We start from the raw sequence: 15,561 nt of genomic DNA on the forward strand, positions 1-15,561 counted from the left end.
GAATTAAGGCACCGCAATTATTTTGCTGCATGAATGTTTCTAAAGACAAAATGAATATTTCTTATTGGAAACAGCAAACAGCAAAGGTCGCAGCTTTTCACCCTGACGAACACCTTCTCATTTAATTATATGTTGCCTCAGTTAATTATATGAATTACAGACTATCGATTAGATTAGACACTATACGCGAGGCACACTTTATGATCAGTAGATTTCAGTATATCAGTGATGCTATTTAGAACAACACTGCTGTCTGTAGTGCAAAGTCCACCAAATTTTATCACACCAGTTTGAGCATGACCAGTGAGAGGCTTGGATCATACAACGTTTGATCACATTCAATTACAAGGCTCCTATCGTACCCCTGAGGGGACGGGGCTATATATACCTAGTGCAGTATGTTTCGCAATAACTGTGACTATACAGACTGGTTATTCACTATCTGGTCGCCACAAATCAAGAGAGGGTAGTGTCCCTGGGGACACAATCCTTACGCATTAATAAAACCGGTTTGTATTTGTTCTGCTGTTCTGTAGCCTTCTTGCTTACAACCGGCCATTTATACACACCGGCAGGCCACTCACTCGGGCTATGAGCATGATCGAGCGACAGAACGTATACTGTGTGTCAACAGTGGCCAAAACTAAAATCTATCATATGGTCTCTGCTGTCAAAACAAAGCTCAAGCCAATTTGCTACCTTTGAAACAGGTAATGTGTGTACCCGGAACAATCATATCAGCAGGATATTGATACTAAAGTTCTACCAGTGGCCAACCTTAAGGGTTGCTCAAGTGACTTCGCTAGGGACACGGGTATGCGCTCTCGATCTTATTTTCACAACCACAACCTCGGCGTCGTGCTTTGTCCTACCCCTAATCGATAACTGAAGCTCGCAGTCCCTGAGGTCAAGTGTCGACTGGGTGAATGTCAACTGACCCAAATTTGTTATTGTTGACATTATTGCAGTACAGAATAGACCGATCCTGCCTGTCATCACAAACGTTAGAGATCACTGCCAAAGGCTCAGGGGCAACATAATAAGCAGGCGTGTATAGACGCAACAACTATGTTCTAGAAAGAATGTTCCGTTGATGGCGATCTATAGCCTGTTTTTCTGTCGTATTGTCCAAACAGTGCTATTAGTGTTAACGTTCCACGCTAGTTTTAATTCTAATTGTGATATTCTAGTTGTTTTACTATCCACTGTCGACACTTTTCTTATTTTAATCTTAATGTCAAACGTGTTCTCGTCACAATGAAATATTGCCGATGTGACGTCAAGAAGCCGAGACAATTTTACCGCCACGCTTTTCAGGAAGGCACGACTAAACTTGTTCGGCTCAGTAGCCAACTCCAATGGTTGTTCAAGTAAACTTCGTTTCTGACACCGGTAACAAGATCTGTGGATTGTTACTCAGGAAACAGGTAGTATGTGATCATTGTTCATGTACAACCATATCACTAGGATACTGAAACCAGGGTACTGAAATTAGTATTGCGTTAGGGCTGTCATAGAAAGGGGCGCCGTCCTTTCTATTGTCACTTGTCTCCGGACGCGGACCAATGGTTTCCTTTCATGGTTAGGCTGTGATTAGGCGTAAACAGAGTTGCAGATAGTCTACTCTAGATGTCTTGATAAGGTTTACTCGTCGCACAAGTTGAATATTGTTTACAATAACATTTTACAATAACAGTTAGCAGGGTGTGAATTAATTTCTGTTTAATTAACAATGTTGAAGAGATTATAGGCTCGAGAACAGTGAAACAAACAAGGCTAGCGTGTCATGTTCATCTGACGATGTCCGAAATCGGCACAAGTATGTCCCAAGTATTGAACGCTCCGGCAAACATTAGTGTAATTTGACCCACATGTTAACTGTGAATGGCGAGGCTGACATGGTGTGTGCAGCGGCCTGGCGACGTAGAAATCACCTAAATATTTGTTCAGTTAGGTTATTAGCGCGGTCTGTTCACAGGATAATTTACTTGCAAGCCGTCACACATCTCAGTCCATCTCTCGCATGTCAGTGGCGCCATTTTCAATCTCGTGACCTGTGTCGATTCGGGGATTCCCTCCCACATGTGGGCGCCATGTAACTGTTGTATGTTTATTGTATATCCAGGAAAGTCTGATGAGTGCTACTAAAATGGAAGGGACTTTCAGATTCTGCAGTTGGACAGTATGCACTGAACTACAACAAGTGTGCTATATTACGTGTAAAATTAGTTTGAATTGAAAATGTATCAGTTTATTAACGTTTTTGATCAATACAAATGCAGAATTTGAGATTTATAGCAAAACTCGATTTCCGCACAAAAGCGGGACAATTATTTAGGAGTACCCAGATGGTCACATGGTTTCCTATTTCCTACAGCAATGTTCATTGGTCATTTGGAATTGCCAAAATACAAACAGACTAAGTTTCATTGGCTGAAAGTTATTTTGAATATTCCAAGTGTACATATATAGAGAGAGCACAATATTGATGATAATTAGTTTTAAGCTACCACCATCGCCAGGTGACATGCGTACTACCCTATCGATGTAAGAGACAGTTCTGTTAGTTATAAGTCGTACTGACTGGTTGTGCTTGTTGATCTTGTCTAGAGCAGGTAGTTGACCTAACAACCGCACAAACGCTTCACCCTGTGTACCAAGCATCATCCCGATCTGTTCAAAGTCGAAGTAGAAATAGATACAATTATACATTCTTCTTTTAGCAGAGATGTATTGCGATTACTACCCTTGACTATCTGGGTTAGAATTGATCTTCAGTAACCCATGCTTGTCGTATCGTAAGATACGACTAACGGGATCTGGTGGTCAGGCTGGTTGTAACGACTGTACAGACCTATTCTTATGCTGTTGATCACTGGATTGTTTGTTTTATTTACTGACGGCTGACATAGCTGACAAATTGCTGAGTGCGGCGTCAAATTAAACTCACTCGCTCTTGCCATTATTGGAATGGTTCTGATGCTTTTCTTTAGATTGCTGAAGATCACTTTCACGTTTCGACCGTCTAGCATCGAATGCATCTTTATTCGTTTGGGTTCCTTTTATCCTGTAAACACTTTGCCGGTTTTTTACCTAATCCTCCTTCAAAAGTTTCTACGTATCCTCTCTTTCAGATTATTCCAAAGCTTACCATGGGAACACAACAAAGAACATTTCTGCTGTTTGTGGGCGTTGTCATAGTAACACTTGCATACTACTTGTGGCCACACAGGTAAACAGAGTGTATGTTTTATTTTTAACAAAATAGACTATTGCTCTCTGTTTCAAACTGTAACAACACACGCCTGTTTCACACTGTCACAACACAAACTGTCTAGTATATATTTCAGGTAAATGTTTCCTCTTCATCGGTAACATGTACAAAAGTATTAAGTCGTGTGTTTCATATACTGGTATTACCACTGATTATTTTCATTGTTGTTCTGATATTTGACAAGGCGAAAATATCTCCGAATTTCACTTTGCTTTGTACCTGAATGACCTGGAAGACTATTAACCAACAATTAATTTATAATTGCCTTGAAGATTTCAATAGTAACAAGCATTATGATCTCATTATCTGCTTAAAACTTCTGTTACTCTTTGCAAATGACAAAGAGTTATTCGCAGAAACCCCTACTGATCTAAGCCAATCGTTATTTTTATTTGATGAGTATGGTAAAAGAGGGAAATTAACTGTAAATGATTCTCACACAAGGACGTTCATTTTTTGGAGGAGGTCTGATAACATACACCATCAAATATTCAAATATTGAATTGGTCTCACAATTTGTATCTTGGTATTGTATTACTCGCACTGGTAGATTCTGCAAAGCTCAAAAGAGAATTGCCGAGCAAGCCTCACGTACAGTTAATGTTTGCGATTTTTAGAAAACTACGTTTGATAGATATTCCACTGACTATCAACTTTTTTAAACTCGTCGATAAACCCTAAAGAAAGAGGGTCATTAAATATTTTGTAAATATATTTTAAAAGTTAGACAATCAACACCAGAATATTTGATATAGGATCTAATTAATATTTTATTTCCAGTAATGTTTAGGTTTTTATTTCCATATGCCACCTCATAACATATTAGGAAACTGGATTAGCAGACAAGCCATAAGGCTCGTATCAATACTTCTCCGCGAAAAGTACATGTTACGTCTTGACAAAATGGCCATAACTAGCAATATATGAAACTTTGAAGAAAGCCTAATTTCTTTATAGATCAGTTGCATCGACCTAGGTAAAGAATCTACATTTCTAATATTAATATCATGAGCATGCCATGCTTGAACAACAGAAGTCAGGACCCGTGAAGATAGGTATTTAGGAGTCAGCCCACTGACCATTTTATAGTATATACATGGTTTATGGTAATGTCGTCTATCATACAATGAGCAATAACCTGTTTTCCCTGTTTTCGTGAATGGTTCGTCGTGTTGTACCACATATTGTTCCAAGAGCATCCAAGAGTAGGTTTTCTAGCATCTTTAGTACAAATATCCCACATATTATCACAGTAGTCACATATGAGTAAGATAAAAGATTTGTACATAATTTCAAGCGTTCTTCTATTCAACCTATAATTTAGGCAACACAAGCAATTAATGAGTGGGCCCACTTTATGGACAAGTTAATCAATATGTGTGTGCCATTTCCATCTTCCTGAAATAACAGTCCTAGGTGTTTATGATCACTTACTTCAGGTATAAGAACAACATTTATTCGGAGACGTAATTTAGGACTAGAATTAGTTTCAGTCGAAAATAATATGGCTTTCGTTTTGGTAGGACTAAATTTCACTTGCCATTTATCAGTACAATCGGTTATACGATCTAGCTTCCTATTCAGCATAGCAGTTGAGAATTCAGGGTGTTCAATAGTTTCATATGAGGAGGTATCATCAGCAAAAAGTTTAATGTTGCTCATTATCCTATTTATATCAAATCATTGATAGGTCGCATCATATTTCGTATCACCTTAATAGTATTTTAGCGACTCTACGCTTTAGAGTTGCCTCCCGTTAAGCGCTCTTCTGCATATGAGTATGTGTTTTTTGACTGTTGGTAAACATAGGCTGATCGCACAGCTTCGATACTTCGCTGGAATGCTCAAGAATCAGTAACTGTATACATACATACATACATACATACATACATACATACATACATACATACATACATACATACATACATACATGCATACATATTTTTGTGTGCGTGTGTTTACCAAGCAGCAAGCATTAATTGGGTTTGTGTGCGTGTGTTGTGTGTGTGTTGCGTGCGTGTGTGCGTGTGTGCGTGCGTGTGTGTGTGTGTGTGTGTGTGTGTGTGTGTGTGTGTGTGTGTGTGTGTGTGTGTGTGTGTGTGTGTGTGTGTGTGTGTGTGTGTGTATGCACACATATAGTATTCCCAGAAATTATTGAGAATCATGTTGCGTCATGTAACTCATTACGTTTATTAACTTCTGGCGTTTTACTCACATAAACATGTTAAAACATCATCCTTTTACAGTCTCAGTCTTGTTTTAGTACTTTGTTAGACCTCCTCGCTCAGCAATGCATGCCTGAATACGCCTAGGCACACTACCCATCAAAGTTTGTAGGTAATCGTGTGACAGGGTATCCCAATATTGGACCACCTCGGCCTTCATATCTTCAATATTTCTCAGTCCCTTTTGGTTTATTCTGTCCTTCATGACTCCCCACACATTCTCAATTGGGTTTAGGTCTGGGCTGTAACTGGGCTAGTCTAAAACTTGAACATTTTCGCCCGACAACCACTGTTTTGTGTAGCGCGCAGTGTGTTTTGGGTCATTATCATGCTGGAAAATCCAATCATCTTCATACAATGTTTGTGCTATCGGAAGAAGGTGACCATTTAGAATGTCAACGTATCTTTCTTTTGTCAAGTTTCCCGTGAAAACACACAATGGCGTCACTCCGCGAGCCGATATGCCACCCCACATGTGAAACTTCGGGCTATGTTTTGGTCGCTGGTAGATAGGTTTGACAGTATCTTTGGTCCAAATTTTCACACATTCAGGGAAAAGCCAAACAGAACTTTCATCCGAAAAGAAAACATTATCCCAATCTTGATTTTCATGAGCCCGACACCAGTTTAAACGTTTAATAATGATCTTCGTAAAATGTCTGATTGGGCTGACATATGGCAAGTTACATTTAATCCTAATAAAACAGATTCTATACAATTCTCTCGTAAAGTGCGACCCAGCATAAAGCTAAATTTAACAATGAAGGGTTATAACATTAATGGTGTTAATAGCCATAAACATTTGGGACTTACGTTACAGTATGACTGCTCCTGGACTGACCTGACCATCGCATCGCTAAAAAGGTTGCACCCATGGTAAACTGTCTTAGAGGTTTTAATTATCGTCTCTCACGGTAAACTTTAAAAACAATGTACAAACAATTTATTTGCCTATTTTCGACTATTGTCACATCCGGGACAACTGTACCAAGCAGCAAGCATTAACACTTGAAAAACGTATTCTTGATGCACTTAGAACTATTTGCGGTGCTGTTCACGGTACGAGTCATAAGAAAAGTGATGATGAGACAAATTTTCAACCACTATGTGCTCGTAGACACATCCAAAAGCTAACATTTGTTTCCATAAGATGGTTAATAATTTAACTCCAAAATATTTGAGCAATCTAGTCCCTCGTAAGGTATCTGACACTGCAAACTACAGTTTCCGAGACCGTTTGAAGCCCCAAACTATCGATAGTAAAAATGCAATCTATGCTAAGTCATTTCTCCCAGATACTGTAAGATTGTGGAATTCTTTGTCTACTGATCATAGAGAATCGGTTATTTTGGGTAGTTTTAAGAAAAAAATTATGTGTCAAATAATGATAATCAAAACTACTTTAATTTAAACTCAAGATTCTGTCAGATTATCCATTTGCGCTTCAAGCTCGGTTGCAGCGATTTAAACGCACATAAATATCAACGATTTTTATCTTCAAATCCATCTTGTTCTTGTGGCTACTCTAACGAAGATCCAATTCACTATTTCTTTTCGTGCATTAATTACACTGACATAAGACATAAAATGCACTTCCATACCAAAGGATATGATATCAAATAAATACTATTCGGACACTCTAAAGGATCTGCTAATGATAACCATGAACTATTAGAATGTATCCATTCTTTCATTGTACTCTCAGACAGATTTGGGTTGTAATAGGAAAAACGAAATTGCACTTGCGACGCGAATGATCCTAATGTTATAGGTGACTATGTTATCGGGTTTTGACTGTTCCATTTTCAGAAAGCTATAGCATATTGTTTGATAGTTGCATGCTTTTCTCCTCACGACTGTTATATCTAAGTTATTTGTTTCCCGGAGCGTCATTAACATAAGCAATATATTGCTTGTTTACCAATCTGATTCCTCCTCTGAAAATAAATATGTTTAAACCATCTTCATGAGAATAAATCATTCATTCATGCACTCTGTCAGAACACAAACTGCCTCTTTCACTCTGTTCCAATACCGTTTCGCTCTGTTCCAACACACACTGCCTGTTTCACTCTGTCACAACACAAACGTTCTGTTTCAATCTGCAACAACACAAACTGCCAGTTTCACTCTGTCACAGAACACAATGCCTGCTTCACTCTGACAGAACACAAGTAATCGTCGTTCAAACCTGTGTGGATTGTTTTGTTGCTGAAATTGTTTCTGGGGAATAATTGAACTAAGACAACCTGTTTTATTGCTTTGTTTCAGTATGTTGAACGAACTAACAAGTCTCCACGCTTCAGGATCTCTGTCACACATATCGTTGGTTGGTATAAAAAAGACGTATGAACTTAATGAAACGGTCATAGTAAACATTGTTCTGTTCGATCACTGGAAGAGACCCAAAACATGTGGTGGTGATATGTTAGTCGTGTGGATGAAAGACCCCCAACATGGCGCTGCTTCCGCCGGAAGTGTTATCGACAATGGAAATGGAACGTATACTGGAGTTCTGCGCACCTTGTGGACAGGAAGTGCCATAATTCGGGCTGCCATGATTTCATCAAGAGAAAGAATTGACCATATGTATATTTCATTCCAGAATGGATATTTTGGGAAAGAAATTGAATGTATATTCAGATCAAATACTTCAACTGAAATTACAAGCGGCCATATGGAAGCGAAGTACATGAAAATACGCCCCTTTTGTAATCTAACTGCTGACTATTTTGGCATTCCATTTTACTGTGGGCGGCCAAAGACAAAGGGGATAGGATGTAAAGACTGGAAAGAAACCTCTTTACCTCACAGCTATATGACATTTGATGCTGACACGAGATGGTTTTCAGCGTAAGTAGTTCCCACTCACTCACCCGATCTTTAGCGAAACACTCTACAGTATCTTAAGTGAGTGAGTTTAGTTTTACGACGCACTCGGCAATATTCCAGCCATATGGCGGCGGTCTGTAAGTAATCGAGTCTGGATCAGACAATCCAGTGATCAACAGCTTGAGCATAGATCTGGAAACCGAAGACATTTGTCAACTAAGTCAGTGAGCCTGACCACCCGATCCCGAGCCACATCCTGAGCACGCACACAAACGCACTCACATGATTCATGGTTGAGAGTGGTGGGGTTGTCCAGTGCTTAAAGCGTTCACTTGTCACACCAAAGAACAGGTTCGATACTTCTCCTCAGTAGTGTCACTCGCCGCGATGTTTCTGCAATATTGTTAAATGTGGCCTTAAATCATTCTCACTATTTCATTGTTCAACAGAGTAGCACAATGATCATTCTCAATATTTCATTGTTCAACAGAGTAGCGCAATGATCATTCTCACTATTTCATTGTTCAATAGAGTAGCCCATAATCACTTACTATTTCATTGTTCAATAGAGTAGCGCAATGATCATTCTCACTATTTCATTGTTCAATAGAGTAGTGCAATGATCATTCTCACTATTTCATTGTTCAGTAGAGTAGCGCAATGATCATTCTCACTATTTCATTGTCCAGTAGAGTGACGCAATGCCCATCTCACTATTTCAATGTTCAATAGAGTAGCGCAATGATCATTCTCACTATTTCAATGTTCAATAGAGTAGCGCAATGGTCATTCTCACTATTTCATTGTTCAATAGAGTAGCGCAATGATCATTCTCATTATTTCAATGTTCAACAGAGTAGCACAATGTGTTTCAGATGGAGATCCACAGAGTATCTGTCGGACTATGCCACAATACATATATCGTCCACACGAAACGGTAGGTTTGCATGTTTGCATGTTTGCATGTTTGCATATATGATTGTTAAAGAAACTGTTTTGTAATACGTATCATTTATAACAGCTACTAGTATATCAGTGTGTTATGTGAGTGTGGTGATTAGCAAGCTGTCATGGTGATACTTTCTAAAATCACAAGTTTCACATATTCTACTGTAATAAACTTTTGGAGTGTATAATGAAACATTATATGTCCAATGGATTTTGTGGGACAATCCAGACAGGCAGATTATAGAGACTTCTGTCAGTGTATAGAAAGATAGCGTGAAGGGTAGGTGGTCGTGTCCAGGCTGGCAGATTATAGAGACTTCTGTCAGTGTATAGAAAGATAGCGTGAAGGGTAGGTGGTCGTGTCCAGGCTGGCAGATTATAGAGACTTCTGTCAGTGTATAGAAAGATAGCGTGAAGGGTAGGTGGTCGTGTCCAGACTCTTCTGTCAGTGTATAGAAAGATAGCGTGAAGGGTAGGTGGTCGTGTCCAGACTCTTCTGTCAGTGTATAGAAAGATAACGTGAAGGGTAGGTGGTCGTGTCCAGACTCTTCTGTCAGTGTATAGAAAGATAGCGTGAAGGGTAGGTGGTCGTGTCCAGACTCTTCTGTCAGTGTATAGAAAGATAGCGTGAAGGGTAGGTGGTCGTGTCCAGACTCTTCTGTCAGTGTGTAGAAAGATAGCGTGAAGGGTAGGTGGTCGTGTCCAGACTACTACGATACTCTTAGTACTCTGATCTCAGAAAATTCATGCCTGGCTGTGATAGATGGATTTGATTACAAGGCGAAATGAGAAATTCATAGGCTTACGAACACAAGATACCAACATCAGTTTCCCAAATAAAGTCGACTGTCAGTGTTAATTGAAAGTCTCTGAAGTTGCACGCGAGTTTGTCGTTATTTTCAAACATTAGTTAAGATTTGTTGACAATACGTGCTTTGACATAAAGGCTTACGGGGAACTAGATGATCAAACGCAGTCAACTGAGGGACCAGGAGAAAATCCAGACTGGTGTTCTGGTGGTTTGTAATAGGTAATATTCAGTATGACGTGGACGCTTTCTGAAGCCGACTAATGTAGGATGAGTTTGTAAGTCTCTATTTCATTTACATATACTAACAAGCTTCTTTCTTTCTCAAGACAAAGTTCATCATATAGTGTGTATACATATATCTCTTTCGTAATCTATATAATTCAAACTGCATTCGTATTTTGGTCAGCAGAGAAAGACCCCGCCGTGTCTCCCAAAATCCCTTGTGGTCGAAGGAACTTCCGGGATACCTGGTTAGCAACGCCACCTGTCGGTTTCTCCTACAACAACACGTGGCGCCCTCTATCATGTCGGAACAGCGTCCCCGTTGATGCGTACAATCAATGTTTGGCCAACAAGACTGTGAAGTTGTTAGGCGACTCAACCGTCAGACAAATATTTGGTGCGCTTTATTCAATGTTAGGTTTCACCATTACAAAAGGTCCCCCGGAAGGCAAGAGGACCAAGAAACGAAACTTTTACGAAGGGCCAACAATATGTGAGGCGAACCATCCCAAATATAACTATACAGTATACTTGTTGCCCCATGGATTTCCACTATGGTTTGCCAAAGCTAATAGAACAATCACCAAGCCGGTGTTTGCTCGCTTGGATGACATACCATCCGGATCTAATGATATCATTCTTATTAATCTGTATGCTCATTTTCATTTTACTCCAATCCACATCTACAGAGCTCGAGTCCACAGAACAAGAATTGCAATAGAAAACCTCCTGAAACGTTCTCCTGATGTCACAATTATCATCAAAGGTCCACATAAATTTTCCGTACGTAAATCAGTATCACCTCTAGGCGGTATGTGGGGACCAGCTTATGAAAATATCCTGAAAAAGGAGTTTGTAAATCTTTATGACCAGGTGATGTACCTTGATGTTTGGGACATGACAGTTGCGTTTGAGAATGAAGATACTCACCCTCATGACCTTCTCGTTACTATGATGGTCAAAGTGTTCTTAGGGTATATCTGCTGGAAATAAAGATGTGGTTGAAATGTTAGATCTTTTTATAAACGACAACACCAAAGTGAGTGAGTTTGCACATTGTTTCGATGTAGGGAATTGAACCCTGGGTCATCAGCACGACGAGCGAACGCTTTAGCCACTAGACCACCCCACTGCCCCATAATGCAAAAGAACAAAGCATAATTCGTATCCTTCTGAGCACAATGAACAGATCAATGGTCTCTCATTCCAAGTGGATGCGCTTTATATATATTCTAGACAAACGATTTGAAGAAACAGTACCATGTGCAGTGGTTTTGGCAACAAATGAAAAACAGACGTTCATACTAAATCGAGGCAAAACACACAGTTCCAACACAACAATGATTTATGCAGAAGGTGATATACAACCAAGACACGTTCTTTCTTCTTTGTAGTAAATGCCAAAATGTGAAAAAAAATGCGGCTTGACCATCCAAACATGCATATGCAATCAGGATATGTAGACGCATGTCCAAAAGAAACTTGGCAGTCGATTTTACGCTCCATAGCGAAACGAAAATCCATAAAAGATCTACATAAACGACATTGTAAACATGAATGTGTTCTGAAGCCCCGTGCAAGCATCCATAGCCATATAATGAAAAATGAATGATACGGCTGGATATGCTGTTATCTTACCTGGAAGTAGACATTTGTCATTACAGAAAAATCCTTTAACGTCTGAGGCACTGACGGTGCATGTTGGTTTAAGGGATGAACTCTAGATATGATCATGTGATCATATGATACGTGATGTTTATTCGTCCTCGGGCAATGGGTTTCATGCTGATTCCCCAATCTCCACAGGAATCTTGGCATGATCGTCAACCCAGGTCCTGGTCAGGTAGTTATCGAGTTTGGAATCATCTTTCTGTCTATGGCAGTGGTGTCGTCCACGATTTTAATCCAAGCGTCTTGGACCATGACTACTGGGAGAAGGGGAAGTGCTGCTGCCCGTCTTATCCATCTGTGGATCCTATTGATGATCTTCAAATCTTCCCGATCTTCCTCTGGGTGGTCGTGTGGGGTCTTAGCAAACTGCCCGACAGTTGTACACTTACAGAGGCAGTCGCCTTGGACACACTTCCAGTGTACGCAGGTCTTTTGTTGAGTCGATATCGGATCCGTCCAAGATATACTCTGCTGAACTTCTTTCTGCGATGTGAAGGATTAAAGGTCCCATGCAACGTAAAACACAAGTTTGCAGATTCTGATACCTTTCTATGCAGTTACCAAAACAAATCATCACAAATACCAATTCAACGTATAAAGCTGAAAAAAACGCGATGAAAAAAAAGCCCGCGAAATCGGAGTTCAAACGATTTACTAATTTTCACCCAGTGCTGGGGGAAAAAGTGATTTCAACAGATATGCTGTGCTGCGCTCATTACGCATGCGCAGTAAGTAGGTTCGCAGAGCTTGAAACAGTATGCCTATGAGGTCGTGACCAGTAGTCTAATCTTGGTTGTGTACACGAACAAGCAAATAATCTACCCGATACATAAACGAAACCCATGTTGATTGGGATAAGCAGAGAAAACTCTCATGTCTTGTTTGTTGACAACTTCACTGACCACATGCGATTAACACCTATAGGGCTTTTGAGTCACAAACAAAGAGCTGGTTAAGCGTATCTGCAAATGAACCAGTGGCCAATGAAGAGGCTTCGTTACACTTGAGTGCATACCCACCGGCTCTGACTGGGTTCGGTATTGCGGCTGCCTCGTTTCGAGGGAGGTAAACAAAATATTGCACTTTTGATTTGCGATTATATGCTAATACTTTAGTCTATTTGTTTTTTTCTTAATCAGCACTGTATTTCATATATCATGAATAAGTGATAACTTTGTTTTAATTATGTTTGATTTTTTGGTTGCATGTGACCTTTAATAGCTCTCAGTCAGAACACTTCTTCATCATGCAAGGTGTGGCTGGAATATTGCTTAGTGCGGCGTAAAACGACGCATATCCCCAACGCATACCGAACGAATATGTGTGTCAGCACGATCGGCTGACTTCCGCTCGAAGAGGAGATAACTCGTCGGTAGCTCATATTCTCCTATAGACTAATCACTCTACCTCAATCAGCTTTATGACGCAGCTTGTTCAGTCCCAGACTTTTTCTCTACGTCCAGACAGCTGACTCATACACTGTACACGGAGTCTCTCTCTCGGTTGTCTCCCTTCTTCAGCTCGACAATCTCGGACACTACCTCATTGCTTTCATTAATGGTCTACCAATACCAAGCAAGCAATCTTGGCAAAAAATGACCACAGAACGACTAACCCAAAAGTATACAAGTGAGTGAGTGAGTGAGTTTAGTTTTACGTCGCACTTAGCAATATTCCAGCTATATGGCGACGGTCTGTAAATAATCGAGTCTGGACCAGACAATCCAGTGATCAATAACATGAGCATCGATCTGCGCAATGGGGAACCGATGACATGTGTCAACCAAGTCAGTGAGTCTGACCACCCGATCCCGTTAGTCGCCCAAAAGTATACAACTGAATGGAAATATCGTATAACCTCTGCCGATGCCATCCGACGAGTTTGGATCTCTGCACATGAAACCATCTCCGTGTCTCGACTGGATCCACATCAGAAGCAGGCAGCACGTCAAGGCCTCCCACTTTCTAGCGCAGATGTGGATTGCACTCCCTGAACCAAGTGAGGCGATCTGTGTCCTGTGCAAGCTCATATACACGGACCTGCTCCATCATGTCTCTAGCGGATACCCATGGCCAGCACTGTATGCCATCAGTGACAAATTCTGGAACAACAAGCTGGATTATCTACCCCCTGAAGCCACGTGTACATCGCCATCATGACGAGACATTCCTGCAGGTGCTCATGGATCGTCCACAGAGTGTGTTCACTGATGCAGAGGTGCTCCTCATCTTTCACAACCTCTCCATTGTTTTTCTTATGTCTGCAATGTCCGTATACTAGCGCCTCATCACCGTAAAAAACGTGAACAGCAACTGGGACTGAAGTCACTCCAGTGAACAATCATTCTGTCTTACTAACTACCAGCAACTTGAAACCTCCCACCTTATTTGTACATACTCCCACTGTCCCTATTCAAGGAGGATATAGATGATGAGACACAAAATTTACAACAAGTTAAAAACATTGTTCAGTTTGTTACCTGTGTGTATTTTCTGTATATTTTGTTTTTAATTAAGTAATAATTATTATTGGGTCACAACGTTTAGTTTTTTTTAATAATAATTATGATGGGTCATATTTCGTATAATAGATGGTAAGCATTTTTAGGATTCTGGCAGCAGGTTTTCTGGAAATTATCTGCCCTTGACTCTCTATTTGTTTACTTCCGGGAGATTATTCTAGAGCTTATCACGTTAGTGGCGATGGTCGTATTTGCTCGAACTTTCGGGAAATGACTGAATATATAAAAAGGCTGGTTGCCATGTTGAGACACGGACACATTACTGGAGTAGCATCATAAATCGCTGCCAACGCTTGATCATCATAGCGGCCGTCAGACCGATCACTGTGTTACATTCTGCATAGCTGTTTCTCTGTCGCACTAAGACTTTGGTGAGTTTGCTATGTTATATGTTGTGGCCCATTGCCTTAGATTTTGTCTCACTTGTGTTGTATTTGAAATCAGTATTGTGAAATTGACCTGTGACTTTGTATAACTTGCTTTCTGCTTATTAATAATACACTATTTGAATGTTTTAGACATGTCTTTGTTCTGTTTTGCTGGTTCACAGGGGGTTTCTTACAACATTTTGTCACGGCAAATTCTTAACCGTAACAAACTGGAAAGTCACCAATAGTGATTGGAAGTACAACTTGTCCTAGTAATGGCATTATACTTTGATCTATCCCTTTTACCCTTGAATAGATGACTCATCTGACTTTTGAATACGAGTTTCCAACCATAGGCTTGAATCACTGAAAACGCCAAAGCTGAAAATACTTAAACCAGCGCTGATTAAACTAACTTCTCTCCCCAAATTGCTAGTCTGTTTTCACTTCAGATGTAGGCTGCAAAACTTAAGATTTAGGCTGGTTGTTACAAGGAGAGTTACAAATTTGTGACTTCAAATAAATATTGCCAAACATATCTTCACCACAACGATAAAATTGTACTTGTGGTCTTAACTGTACTTGCTATCTGACAGTTGGGGTAACGACTGAGACCTTGTCCAGCACATTCTCATTGAAAGTTTATTTTTTTTCAAATTGGCGCTGAATGTTGCGCGCGGGACACCTA

General features: G+C 40.1%; 1 protein-coding gene across 2 annotated transcripts; it reads left to right on the forward strand.

Moving 5' to 3' along the window:
- Window positions 1–949: 949 nt before the first annotated feature.
- LOC137258938 (NXPE family member 3-like) lies at window positions 950–11,319 on the forward strand. Of its 2 annotated transcripts, none has more exons than XM_067796635.1 (5): window positions 950–1,427; window positions 3,135–3,232; window positions 7,771–8,352; window positions 9,207–9,268; window positions 10,497–11,319. In XM_067796635.1, the coding sequence occupies exons 1-5, from the start codon at window positions 1,359–1,361 to the stop codon at window positions 11,303–11,305; spliced, it is 1,620 nt and encodes a 539-aa protein (XP_067652736.1). In that variant the 5' UTR covers window positions 950–1,358; the 3' UTR covers window positions 11,306–11,319. The 2 variants fall into 2 exon arrangements, with proteins under 2 accessions (XP_067652736.1, XP_067652737.1); XM_067796636.1 differs by having other exon boundaries at window positions 10,500–11,319.
- Window positions 11,320–15,561: the final 4,242 nt, after the last annotated feature.

Source organism: Haliotis asinina, chromosome 12 (assembly GCF_037392515.1).
Source record: "Haliotis asinina isolate JCU_RB_2024 chromosome 12, JCU_Hal_asi_v2, whole genome shotgun sequence".
Taxonomy (NCBI): domain Eukaryota; kingdom Metazoa; phylum Mollusca; class Gastropoda; order Lepetellida; family Haliotidae; genus Haliotis; species Haliotis asinina.

Coding starts and splice junctions, on each gene's coding strand:
- LOC137258938 (XM_067796635.1), top strand. CDS start 1,359: ATGGTTGTTCAAGTAAACTTCGTTTCTGACACCGGTAACAAGATCTGT. Junction 3,233..7,770: donor TACTACTTGTGGCCACACAG/GTAAACAGAGTG, acceptor GCTTTGTTTCAG/TATGTTGAACGAACTAACAA. Junction 8,353..9,206: donor GACACGAGATGGTTTTCAGC/GTAAGTAGTTCC, acceptor AATGTGTTTCAG/ATGGAGATCCACAGAGTATC.